Genomic DNA, 13,599 nt, shown 5'->3' with positions numbered 1-13,599 from the left:
GCTGAGGGGGGTCTGTAGCAAGCGACAACAGTGAGAGACTTATTTCTGGAAAGGTGGATTTTTAGTAGTAGAAGCTCAAACTATTTGGGCACAGACCTGGATAGTACGATAGAGCTCTGCAGGCTCTCTCTACAGTAGATTGCAACTCCACCCCCTTTGGCAGTTCTATCTTGACGGAAAATGTTATAGTTGGGTATGGAAATTTCAGAATTTTTGGTGGCCTTCCTAAGCCAGGATTCAGACACTGCTAGAACATCAGGGTTGGCGGAGTGTGCTAACGCAGTGAATAACTCAAACTTAGGGAGGAGGCTTCGAACGTTAACGTGCAAGAAACCAAGGCTTTTACGGATACGGAAGTCAACAAATGATAACACCTGGGGAGTAGGAGTGATACTGGGGGCCAATGGGGCCCCTGGCGGTCAGGAGCCCCTAGGCATGATTATTACAAGTTTAGATAGCTGGCTAGACTAACTTACCAATCTAAAAAAAATAATTAGCTGACATGGGCTAATTGAGTGACTGTCATAATAAGATAGTAACTGCTGATGCACCTTGTGTATTGTATTATTCTAAAAGGCACTGCATGGTCAATCCGACGTCTGCATTGGAACATGCAACATGAAACGTGCAACATTTACGGTGATACGGCCTCTGCAGAAGCCAGGGCATTCACACTTCTTTCGTTTCACGGAGAGGTGCAGAGCTGTTGAGCAGAGCTGTTGTGAAGGAAGTTGTCAAGGAAGTGAGTTTGTGTTTATACAGGACATCCCGCCCCCCGCCTACCATCAACCAATCACGTCAATGCAGAGCTGTACGGAGCCCTCAGCATTGTTTTTAAAAAATTGGGAGGCGCACGGCGATGCGGTACGGAGCTCAATTTAGTCTCTGCGTGCCTCCGTAGGCTACGCAATTGTGTCACACCCTCCACACGGAGCAGGGTGAAAGCCAATGTTTGATCCAAAAATGTGGTCGACGGCTGACTGAGTTATTTTAGGGCCAGGCCTAGCTATACCCCCAATTCCACACTTCCCCTCCTGTAGTATAAACGTGTTGTTTGTATGACGTCTGTAGCGATCCCATGGGGACATTTACATTTGACATTTTAGTCATTTAGCAGACGCTCTTATCCAGAGCGACTTACAGTTAGTGAGTGCATATATGTTTTTGTTTTGTTTTTTGAGAGTGAGCTGGCAACCGGAGGGTTGATGGTATCAGTATCGTAGATGCCTTCTCCTGCCGTTGTGCCCTTGAGAAAGACACTTAACCGTCATTACGGCGCTGTATTGCGACTAGACCGGTTCTTCCAACCCCTCTGTGTGCGTGCATGCATGGCTGACGTCTGCTCTGCTCTACAGGCATGATCAACATCCCTGCAGTGGCTCTGGGGATGTTCTCAGGGGGTGTGGTCATGAAGAAGTTCAAGCTGGGCATCATGGGAGCTGCTAAATTCGCATTCGGGACCTCCCTCCTGGGTTACTTCCTGTCCCTCTTCTTCTTCGCCATGGGCTGTGACAACGCCAAGGTGGCCGGGATAACCATGTCATACACAGGGTAAGTCTTCAAGATGGATGCCAACCTCCCCCATCATCTTTTATGTATTCAACTAAACTCTATTGGGAACGAGTAGCTATTCTTAGAGACACTCAGGATAGAGAAAAACATGTCACTCGAAACAGAGTCGCTAAGAACTGACCTAGACAAGTCTGTGTAAATGAGTAAACACTGATCAGTGTAGCTGGCAGTAGATGTTCTGCCAGATCTTTCTATATCTACGTACGTTTATAACCCATAATCTAATACATACTGTACCTTTTCACCTATTTACTGGTAACATATTGTTTCTCCATCTGTCTCCAGGGTGGAGGGGTTGTCGTACCAGGAGCCATCTCTGTTCTCTGAGTGTAACTCTGGCTGCCTGTGCTCCGGGAGGGACTGGGACCCTGTCTGTGGAGAGAACGGGATCACGTATGTGTCCCCCTGTTTGGCTGGCTGTACATCCTCTACCGGAGCTGGCAAAAACACGGTTAGATGATATCTTAGCATTCCCCTTGGGCTTATACACGGAGTATACAAAACATTAAGAACTGCTCTTTCCATGACATAGACTGACCAGGTGAATCCAGTGGGAAGCTATGATCCCTTATTGATGTCACTTATTAAATCCACTTCAATCATTGTAGATGAAGGGGAGGAGACAGGTTAAATAAGGATTTTTAAGCCTTGAGACAATTAAGACATGGATTGTGTATGTGTGCCATTCAGAGGGTGAATGGGCAAGACCACCGGTTTGTGTCAAGAACTGCAACGCTGTTGGGATTTTCACGCTCAACAGTTTCCCGTGTGTATCAAGCATGGTCCGCCACCCAAAGGACATCCAGCCAACTTGACACAACCGTGGGATACATTGGCGTCAACATGAGCCACCATCCCTGTGGAACGCTTTCGACACCTTGTAGAGTCCATGCCCTGACGAATTGAGTCTGTTCTGAGGGCAAAAGGGATGGGGTGCAACTCAATATTAGTGAGGTGTTTTTGATGTTTGGTATACTCAGTACTCAGTGTATGTACACAGGCAGTTTAGTAGTTATGTGAAGTCATGAGGTGGAGACAAATATATGGAACCCCCGCCTCTAGTGGCCTTTTTTACATTTACGTCATTTAGCAGACGCTCTTATCCAGAGTGACTTACAAATTGGTGCATTCACCTTATGATAGCCAGTGGGATAACCACTTTACGATGTATTTATTTTATATTTTTCAAATTTTTCGAGTATATTTTCAATTTTCATTTGTTTTATATGTATATATTTATATCAACTTTTTAAAATGTATATATATATATATTTATATTTTTTTTTTTTGTGGGGGTGGGGTAGGGGGGGTAGAAGGATTACTTTTATACTATCCCAGGTATTCCTTAAAGAGGTAGGGTTTCAAGTGTCTCCGGAAGGTGGTCAGTGACTCTGCTGTAGTCTGAAGTAGATAACAGTCACCACCAGTCCAGACTCCCTGGAGATATTATTGCAGTGTTTTACTACTCAGTGATTCCCTCCCTCTGTCCTCTCCCCCAGGTGTTTGGCCAGTGCAGGTGTGTTGCATTGACAGGGGCAGGTTCTCAGCCCAGTAACCTGACTGCCTCCCTGGGTCACTGTCCAATCAGAGACAGCTGTGACAGAATGTTCCCCTACTTCCTCTTTCTGTCTGTCATCACTTCCTTCATCATCTCTTTGGGGGGAACGCCAGGCTTCGTGCTTCTCATCAGGTCAGTGAGGCCCTCTAGTGGATGGACTGGATAAATGCAACAATGCTTTCTATGATACACAATGGGTTGTATCCTAATGTGTTCAATTTGGGGAAACCGTTTTGATGTCACTCAAGTTCAAGTTGCTCACAACAGTTAGGATTAAGTTTAGTTGGTCTTAAAAGGACCTCCCCTAACTCTCTAATGATCTTCCTATAGGTGCATTAAGCCTGAATTAAAATCAATTGCTCTTGGAATCCACACGTTGGCCACCCGGACCCTTGGTGAGTATCACTTATGTCCTCGGTTGACTGATTGATTGAGTTAGTCAATGATTCATTGATTCATTGATTGATTTTAGCTGGCATACCTGCACCTATCTACTTCGGAGCCATCATAGACACCACCTGTTTAAAGTGGGGAAACACAAAATGCGGAGGAAGAGGAGCGTGCAGAATCTACAACACGACAGCCTACAGGTAAAACACATAGGGGGCCGATTCAGACTTATGAAACTACGCCTTTCCTACGCACTTCTCAGTAGTTGGTATTCAGACATACCTTACGCAGGTGCATAATGTCTTTGCAGGCGTGGTTCCCTTGCCCGCGCTGAATAAATGTAATTCAACAGCTGAAAACCCTCCCACTTGCTTTCCAACAGATTTTCTCGTCATTCAATACGGTTTTCAGTACATTTATCTAAAGCCATTCCTTTACATTTCCTCGACAGACTCACTAGAATACAGTGGGGGGAAAAAGTATTTAATCAGCCACCAATTGTGCAAGTTCTCCCACTTAAAAAGATGAGAGAGGCCTGTAATTTACATCATAGGTACACGTCAACTATGACAGACAAATTGAGAAAAAAAAATCCAGAAAATCACATTGTAGGATTTGTAATGAATTTATTTGCAAATTATGGTGGAAAATAAGTATTTGGTCACCTACAAACAAGCAAGATTTCTGGCTCTCACAGACCTGTAACTTCTTCTTTAAGAGGCTCCTCTGTCCTCCACTCGTTACCTGTATTAATGGCACCTGTTTGAACTTGTTATCAGTATAAAAGACACCTGTCCACAACCTCAAACAGTCACACTCCAAACTCCACTATGGCCAAGACCAAAGAGCTGTCAAAGGACACCAGAAACAAAATTGTAGACCTGCACCAGGCTGGGAAGACTGAATCTGCAATAGGTAAGCAACTTGGTTTGAAGAAATCAACTGTGGGAGCAATTATTAGGAAATGGAAGACATACAAGACCACTGATAATCTCCCTCAATCTGGGGCTCCACGCAAGATCACACCCCGTGGGGTCAAAATGATCACAAGAACGGTGAGCAAAAATCCCAGAACCACACGGGGGGACCTAGTGAATGACCTGCAGAGAGCTTGGACCAAAGTAACAAAGCCTACCATCAGTAACACACTACGCCGCCAGGGACTCAAATCCTGCAGTGCAAGACGTGTCCCCCTGCTTAAGCCAGTACATGTCCAGGCCCATCTGAAGTTTGCTAGAGTGCATTTGGATGATCCAGAAGAGGATTGGGAGAATGTCATATGGTCAGATGAAACCAAAATATAACTTTTTGGTAAAAACTCAACTCGTCGTGTTTGGAGAACAAAGAATGCTGAGTTGCATCCAAAGAACACCATACCTACTGTGAAGCATGGGGGTGGAAACATCATGCTTTGGGGCTGTTTTTCTGCAAAGGGACCAGGACGACTGATCCGTGTAAAGGAAAGAATGAATGGGGCCATGTATCGTGAGATTTTGAGTGAAAACCTCCTTCCATCAGCAAGGGCATTGAAGATGAAACGTGGCTGGGTCTTTCAGCATGACAATGATCCCAAACACACCGCCCGGGTGTGGCCTAGCCAGTCTCCAGATCTCAACCCCATAGAAAATCTTTGGAGGGAGTTGAAAGTCTGTGTTGCCCAGCGACAGCCCCAAAACTTCACTGCTCTAGAGGAGATCTGCATGGAGGAATGGGCCAAAATACCAGCAACAGTGTGTGAAAACCTTGTGAAGACTTACAGAAAACGTTTGACCTGTGTCATTGCCAACAAAGGGTATATAACAAAGTATTGAGAAACTTTTGTTATTGACCAAATACTTATTTTCCAACATAATTTGCAAATAAATTCCTTAAAAATCCTACAATGATACTTTTTTCCCCCACTGTATATGAAGAGAACGGTTCAGAATATAGGGATCAATGAAAGAAAGACATGTAAACACACGCATATTAGTCTCCTTTTCAGTACCAATTGGTAAATTTAAAAATTCTCTGATGTTGTATGTTATTTAGGGTTAGGAAAGTATGAATAATATAAAAAACTGGTTTGGAGAGCCTTTACGCACAAAATATAGTGGTTTGATTCTTCCTGAAAGTTGCCATATTGAATTGTTCAATGCATGAAATATTAGAAGTTGACAAAAGTGTACAATAAGGGTTGAACAGTAGTATTATAAATCTACCCTAGTAATCCTCACTAATCATGGAATCCTCACTAATCATGGAATCCTCAATAACCATGGAATCCTCACTAATCATGGAATCCTCAATAATCATGGAATCCTCACTAATCATGGAATCCTCAATAATCATGGAATCCTCAATAATCATGGAATCCTCACTAATCATGGAATCCTCAATACTCATGGAATCCTCAATAATCATGGAATCCTCACTAATCATGGAATCCTTACTAATCATGGAATCCTCACTAATCATGGAATCCTCACTAATCATCGAATCTTCAATAATCATGGAATCCTCACTAATAATGGAATCCTTACTAATCATGGAATCCTTACTAATCATGGAATCCTCACTAATCATGGAACTGTTATGACGGTCCAGTCGTCGTGAACCATGTGCCAGGCTCCAGGTTTATGATCTACATTCCATAATGATTCAAATAGGCTACATGTCCCATATTATTGCACAACTTGTAATACGTTAGCCTAGTATGATCCACTATTGCTAGTGATCCTTGGGAACAACCACACGAACGTGACAGAGGAAAGAAAGGTAAACTAACTCATGTAATGGAATGATGCAAAATGTAAGGAAACTAACACTAAAATAACAGTTATAAATGTATGTGGGTGTAACTGACGGGGGCTACTGATAGTGGTGTTAGGTTCTAAACAAACAGAGCAAAAACTCAAACGGATGACTAGGAAAAGCTCATACCAAGTTTATTCACCCACTGGGTCACAAGTCACATAAGCACATCTTAAGTTGAATAGCATGCTTCAGTTCAAGGTCAGAATACGCATTAAGAGAAAAGTGTATAAAAAGGGGAAATACTTTTCATTCACCTGCGCTTAACTCGGGTCAGAATCCCCTCCCTGGGGGCCAATTCAGATGTAGGAATGTACACCTTTCCTAACCACACCTTTCCTATGCACTTCTCAGTATTTGGTATTCAGACTTAGCTTACTCAGTCGCGTAAAGCGCTTTGCAGGTGAGGCTACCTTGTACCCTCTGAATACATTTCATTAAACCGCTAAAAAACCCTCCCATAGGGTTCTCAGTCCATTTATCTTAAGCCATCCCTTTAAATACGTTGTACCTTTTTAGTTAGAATTTTGTTGGATCAATGAAAGAAAGCCATCTAAATATATGCATATTCTTCTCCGTTTCAAAACCAATTGTAGGGTTTGGAAAGTATTTATGAATCATAAAAAACAGGTTTGGAGAGCCTTTACGCACTGAAAGAAAGAAAACGGTGGTTTGATTCATTCTGAAAATGTCCACATTCAGTTCTTCAACCCATGGTAATGTTGGAAGATTAGTGTACATAGAATTATAATAGGGTGAATAATGTACAATATAATTATAATAGGGTGAATAGTGTACAATAGTAGGCTGTACCCTCTTCTTTTGTCTGCACTAACCATGGAACTCTACTAATACACGGCCAAGTATTGCGCCATGTTTCGGTTCAAACTGTTATGGCTTGGTCTGCTCTCCACTCCATAAGGATTTAATTAGCCTGCATGTCTTTAAAAATATATATATTATCAACTTTGACTAATGATCGTCGGCAACAACCACACGGCCGTGACGGTGTTTACACAGGAAGCAAATGAAGGATAATGAAACAACGTCATTAAATGGAATGTTAATGTAGGCTATACCACCTGAAGGGAACTAACAATGTAATTAACCGGAATGATAATGTAGTCTATACCACCTGAAGGGAACTAACAATGTAATTAACCGGAATTATAATGTAGTCTATACCAACTGAAGGGAACTAACAGTACATTGGCAGGTGAATATGTGTGGTTATTATGCCTACTGACGGTCGATACTGATAGTGGCTAATATTTAACATGATAGAAATAGGAAACAGAGAAAGTCGGGGATAGCCTATAATTAAGGCATTCAAGAGTGCCCATCCCTGCAAGTTAAAAGGCCATATAGTTTAGGTAGGTTCGCTAGACCTTATTCATGCTTTCCTCGCACGTAAAGGTGTTGGAATTATGAGGGAATTAAGTCAAGGTCAGAATACGGCATATCTGTAGACACACCTTCATTTATTCGATCTCCACCCCGAACGAATAGCAGGTGAATTGCATGCTATTCTCATGCTTAAGCTCAAGGTCAGAATACGCATAGAGCGAAAAGTGCATTAAAAGGGACTAACGTTGTCACGTACGTTAAGAGACGGGTCGGACCAAGGTGCAGCGTGAAAAGCATACCAAAAATAACAAACTTACGGCGGGGGGGGGAGCAGTTGTCGTTGGAGGTTAACTGCCTTGCTCAAGGGCGGAACGGCAGATCTTTCCACTTTGAACACTCAGGGATTCAAACCAGCAACTTTTCGGTTAATGGCCCGACGCTCTTAACTGCTAGGCTACCTGCTGTCTCTTGCTTCCTGTGTATACTGGCTTTCCCTAACCTTAATCCTAACTCTGACCCTAACCCTAACCCTAACTATAATATAATAATAATATGCCACTTAGCAGACGCTTTTATCCAAAGCGACTTACAGTCATGTGTGCATACATTTTTACGTATGGGTGGTCCCGGGGATCAAACCCACTACCATGGCATTACAAGCGCCATGCTCTACTAATTGAGCTACAGAGGACCACTAACTCTGACCCTATCCCTAACCCTAACCCTAATCCTAACTCTGACCCTATCCCTAACCCTAATCCTAACTCTGACCCTATCCCTAACCCTAACCCTAACTCTGACCCTATCCCTAACCCTAACCCTAATCCTAACTCTGACCCTATCCAATCAATTTTCAATCAATTTTATTTTATATAGCCCTTCTTACATCAGCTAATATCTCGAAGTGCTGTACAGAAACCCAGCCTAAAACCCCAAACAGCTAGTAATGCAGGTGTAGAAGCACGGTGGCTAGGAAAAACTCCCTAGAAAGGCAAAACCTAGGAAGAAACCTAGAGAGGAACCAGGCTATGAGGGGTGGCCAGTCCTCTTCTGGCTGTGCCGGGTGGAGATTATAACAGAACCATGCCAAGATGTTCAAAAATGTTCATAAGTGACAAGCATGGTCAAATAATAATCAGGAATAAATCTCAGTTGGCTTTTCATAGCCGATCATTAAGAGTTGAAAACAGCAGGTCTGGGACAGGTAGGGGTTCCATAACCGCAGGCAGAACAGTTGAAACTGGAATAGCAGCAAGGCCAGGCGGACTGGGGACAGCAAGGAGTCACCACGGCCGGTAGTCCCGACGTATGGTCCTAGGGCTATCCCTAACCTTAACCCTAATCCTAACTCTGACCCTATCCCTAACCCTAACCCTAATCCTAACTCTGACCCTATCCCTAACCCTAACCCTAATCCTAACTCTGACCCTATCCCTAACCCTAACCCTAATCCTAACTCTGACCCTAACCCTAACTCTGACCCTATCCCTAACCCTAATCTCTCCTCTGTTCTGTTCTAGGATAGTATACCTGGGTCTGACTCTGGGCCTGAGGACTGTCTCTTTCTTCCTGTGTATACTGGGCTTCGCTCTACTCAGGAGGCACGTCAAGCAGGAAGAGAAAATGGCACTGACCAATGGGAATGTAGAGATGGAGGCCGAGTCTCTCAGGAAAGAGGAGATCAACAACTCTACACACTGTGACCAGTTTGTAAGGGCGCTGGACTGTAACCCTGACAGGGAGACACGCCTTTGATGGTCGTCAATAGCTCAGCATTGCTCGACTCCAAGATGGAATGAAACAGGTGCCGGTGTAGCAAACTTTGCCTACATAAGCTAGTTGTGATCCCCCCCAAGTGGGTTAACCCTTTTGGAGTAGACTGTGTTTAGCAAGTTTGCCAACAGTCTGAGAGGCCCATGTTTGCACTGTCGACCATTCACTACAACGGTAATCATTTTAACAGTACTAGTGTTAATTAATTTAGAGTGAATATTCAGAAAATAGTTTGTGAGAGGTGTCAGTACCCGGTACTCACGTTTGTGGCGCTGGTACTGCATACCGGTGTGTACTGGTCCACTGACCCAATGCATGCCCTGACATCTCCTTTTTAATTATTTTTCCACCCTGAAGACAAGCGATTTAGCTAGGAGAGAAGAGCATAAAGTCTATTTGTACTGTACTCCTGTAGACAATGTGAACATATATAGTTATTTTTGTTTATACAGTGCATAGTGAAAGTTTACACACCCCTTGCACAGTATTCACAGTTTGCTGTCTTAAATTTGTTATCTAAAAAGGGATTCAATTATTTTTTTCCCTTCACATCTACACAACCTACTCTACATTATCAAAGTGAAAGAAAGTTCTAGAACATTTTCCAAATTAAAACAAATATATACTGAACTAAAAATATATACGCAACATGAAAACATTTCAAAGATTTTACTGAGTTACAGTTCATATAAGAAAACTGAAATAAATTAATTAGGCCCTAATCTATGGATTTCACATGACTGGGAATACAGATACGCATCTGTTGGTCACAGATACCTTAGAAAAAAAGGTAGGGGCGTGGATCAGAAAAACAGTCAGTACCTAGTGTGACCACCATTTGCCTCATGCAGCGCGACACATCTCCTTCGCATAGAGTTAATCATTCCCACTCCACTTCAATGGCTGTGCAAACTTGCTGGATATTGCCTGGAACCAGAGCATCCCAAACATGCTCAATGGGCGACATGTCTGAGTATGCAGGCCATGGAAGAACTGGGACATTTTCAGCTTCCAGGAATTGTGTACAGATCCTTGCAACATGGGGCTGTGCATTAGCTGAAACATTAGGTGATGGCAGAGGATACTAACAGGGATATAAACACATTTGTGCACAAAATGTGAAATAAATAAGCTTTTTGTGCATATGGAACATTTCTGGGATCTTTTATTTCAGCTCATGAAACATGGGACAAACACTTTACATGTTGCATTTATATTTTTGTTCAGTGTAGATATTTACTGTGCTTGAGCAATTTTTAAGACAACAATGGATGAATGTTGCCCTAAGAGTTGTGCAAGGTTGGTACAATCTTATAAAAAATTATTCACAGTTGTAATGGCTGCCGAAGATGCTTCCATCCTCATTTTATATTTCTTAGTAATTTGGAAAATGTTCTATAATTTTCTTTCACTTAAACATTTGAAGTAGGTTGTGTAGATAGAGAAATCTGATTTAATCCATTGTTATGTTTTATTGTAAGGCAGCAAAAGAAGACTGCAAGCGGTGATTAGACTCACTACAGACTGTATAGAACAAAAATACATTTCTTGAATGTTAAAAAAATCACATTTGTGTTTTACATAAATGGAACCAGTTTTGTTTTTGTAGAAAGGAATGTAATGTTTTGTTTGTTAATGGTTTATGTAGAAATTATTGTTTTATGTCTGTATTTTAAATGGGGTCTGTAGGTTGGTCATGTGTTTCATTTCTTGGCTTTGGTTTGAAATCTGAAGAGATGAATGTGTCAGTATTATCTAGTATTTTCTATTTCTTGAATGATAAAATTTATGAGGGAACAGTTCCACTTCCACTTCCATACATACTGTAGGTTCCATAAACTGATCACTTCAGGTGGACAATGACCAAATAAAATGCAATGACCTCACGTACAAAAGTGACATTTTGAGCCTATAACTTGATCCTAGCCTGCCCCAGATTGTCAAGACAGCACACCAATACCTCACTGTATTAATCTACCTGATTGCAGACCTGGGATAAGCGTAGTTCTAAATATGCTTTGTGGAAAGTAACTATTTTGGGGGGGTAGAACAGACCCCAGGTGTAGATAATCAACTTTGAACCTCTTTGTCCGTCTCAATGTTCTTGTTTTCAAACACACACTATACCATCTTTAAAGGGATAGTTTACTCAGAATACAAATGAATATTATTTTTCCACCTACTTCGCTGTGGTTGATTCAAGAAGGCAGTTTTGGGATGTTTAGTCCCTTTACACTTAATAGCCATAATTGAACAGTTGCTGTTAGCATTCTTGGTAATATTAAACTGTTATTGAGCCTGTGTAATAACAATGTAATTACTTTTAGAGCAACATTTTATTAGTGTGATGCATAATACTTTGGTAATCACATTTAAATTGCATAGCAATGAGCTGAGAGGTTTTATAACAACTGAACAGAAAAGCAATCATAACTGTTCCTATCCAATGTATCAACAATGTTGCTGTTGTTGTAATCACAAAGTTACTACATATGTATAAGAACTTGATGTCAAGTGTTACTGCATTACAGTACCTTATTTACATTTTACATTTTAGTCATTTAGCAGACGCTCTTATCCAGAGCGACTTACAGTTAGTGAATGCATACATTTTTCATACTGGCCCCCCTATTTAAATTATTTTGAAAATGAAAAAGTGTTCTACTCTAATGTTGAGATGAGTCTATGTCCTTTACAAACAATTGCCAAATTATTTTTCTCCAAACCATGTGCTAATGAGCTAATTCAGCTAACTGTTGTAGTTTTTGGTTCTTCATCAAATATCTGTCAGCCATTTTTTTGTTTTCAAATAACTTTCATATATTCAAAGGATAGTATTAATTGTTTTCTGAGACCTGTGTTTGAATATCAAAATAAATAATTGCCTTTAGTTTTTTTTAACTAAACATTTCCTATATTTGACTACCTTGAGTATTTGAAAAGTTGGTATTTCAAATAAACTAAAATATACAACTATTTAGTACCCAGGCCTATTCTAATGTATTGAGTCCCCAGTGTGCCTGGTCATTTTAACAATGGAAATACAGTTGTTTTTCAAAACGTACTGTATCGACTGTCCTGTCTTCCCTCATCTGACCTACATTCCCTCTCCTGTCTTCCCACATCTGACCTACATTCCCTCTCCTGTCTTCCCACATCTCACCTACATTCCCTCTCCTGTCTTCCCACATCTCACCTACATTACCTGTCCTGTCTTCCCACATATCACCTACATTACCTGTCCTGTCTTCCCTCATCTCACCTACATTACCTCTCCTGTCTTCCCACATCTCACCTACATTACCTGTCCTGTCTTCCCACATCTCACCTACATTACCTGTCCTGTCTTCCCACATCTCACCTACATTACCTGTCCTGTCTTCCCACATCTCACCTACATTACCTGTCCTGTCTTCCCATATCTCACCTACATTCCCTCTCCTGTCTTCCCACATCTCACCTACATTCCCTCTCCTGTCTTCCCACATCTCACCTACATTACCTGTCCTGTCTTCCCACATATCACCTACATTACCTGTCCTGTCTTCCCACATCTCACCTACATTACCTGTCCTGTCTTCCCACATATCACCTACATTACCTGTCCTGTCTTCCCACATCTCACCTACATTACCTGTCCTGTCTTCCCTCATCTGACCTACATTACCTGTCCTGTCTTCCCTCATCTCACCTACATTACCTGTCCTGTCTTCCCACATCTCACCTACATTACCTGTCCTGTCTTCCCACATCTCACCTACATTACCTGTCCTGTCTTCCCACATCTCACCTACATTACCTGTCCTGTCTTCCCACATCTCACCTACATTACCTGTCCTGTCTTCCCACATCTCACCTACATTACCTGTCCTGTCTTCCCTCATCTCACCTACATTACCTGTCCTGTCTTCCCACATCTCACCTACATTACCTGTCCTGTCTTCCCACATCTCACCTACATTACCTGTCCTGTCTTCCCTCATCTCACCTACATTACCTGTCCTGTCTTCCCACATATCACCTACATTACCTGTCCTGTCTTTCCACATCTCACCTACATTACCTGTCCTGTCTTCTATTTCTATCTGCATCATGCAGTCCCTGATACAGCGCTGCCTTTAGTTGAAAGCAGCTAATCCAATAGTTTCTGTTCCAGATACAACCCT

The 13,599-nt window shown here is 41.9% G+C and overlaps 1 protein-coding gene across 1 annotated transcript in view; it reads left to right on the top strand.

The window, feature by feature from the left end:
• The window catches only part of LOC311122741 (solute carrier organic anion transporter family member 1C1-like), a gene marked incomplete at both ends in the record, with an annotated part of 38,762 nt that extends 29,347 nt beyond the window's left edge, over window positions 1-9,415 (top strand). The window contains 6 exons of the mRNA XM_084197065.1: window positions 1,356-1,551; window positions 1,858-2,023; window positions 3,072-3,262; window positions 3,461-3,525; window positions 3,603-3,720; window positions 9,181-9,415. Of these exons, the coding sequence (XP_084053191.1) occupies window positions 1,356-1,551; window positions 1,858-2,023; window positions 3,072-3,262; window positions 3,461-3,525; window positions 3,603-3,720; window positions 9,181-9,415 (971 nt within the window). The remainder of the gene's footprint in view (window positions 1-1,355; window positions 1,552-1,857; window positions 2,024-3,071; window positions 3,263-3,460; window positions 3,526-3,602; window positions 3,721-9,180) is intronic.
• Window positions 9,416-13,599: the final 4,184 nt, after the last annotated feature.

This window comes from Coregonus lavaretus, assembly GCF_964263955.1.
Source record: "Coregonus lavaretus genome assembly, contig: HAP1_SCAFFOLD_721, whole genome shotgun sequence".
Lineage (NCBI taxonomy): Eukaryota > Metazoa > Chordata > Actinopteri > Salmoniformes > Salmonidae > Coregonus > Coregonus lavaretus.
Note: the sequence above shows the minus strand (reverse complement) of the source record. Positions and strands in the feature narration are given on the sequence as shown.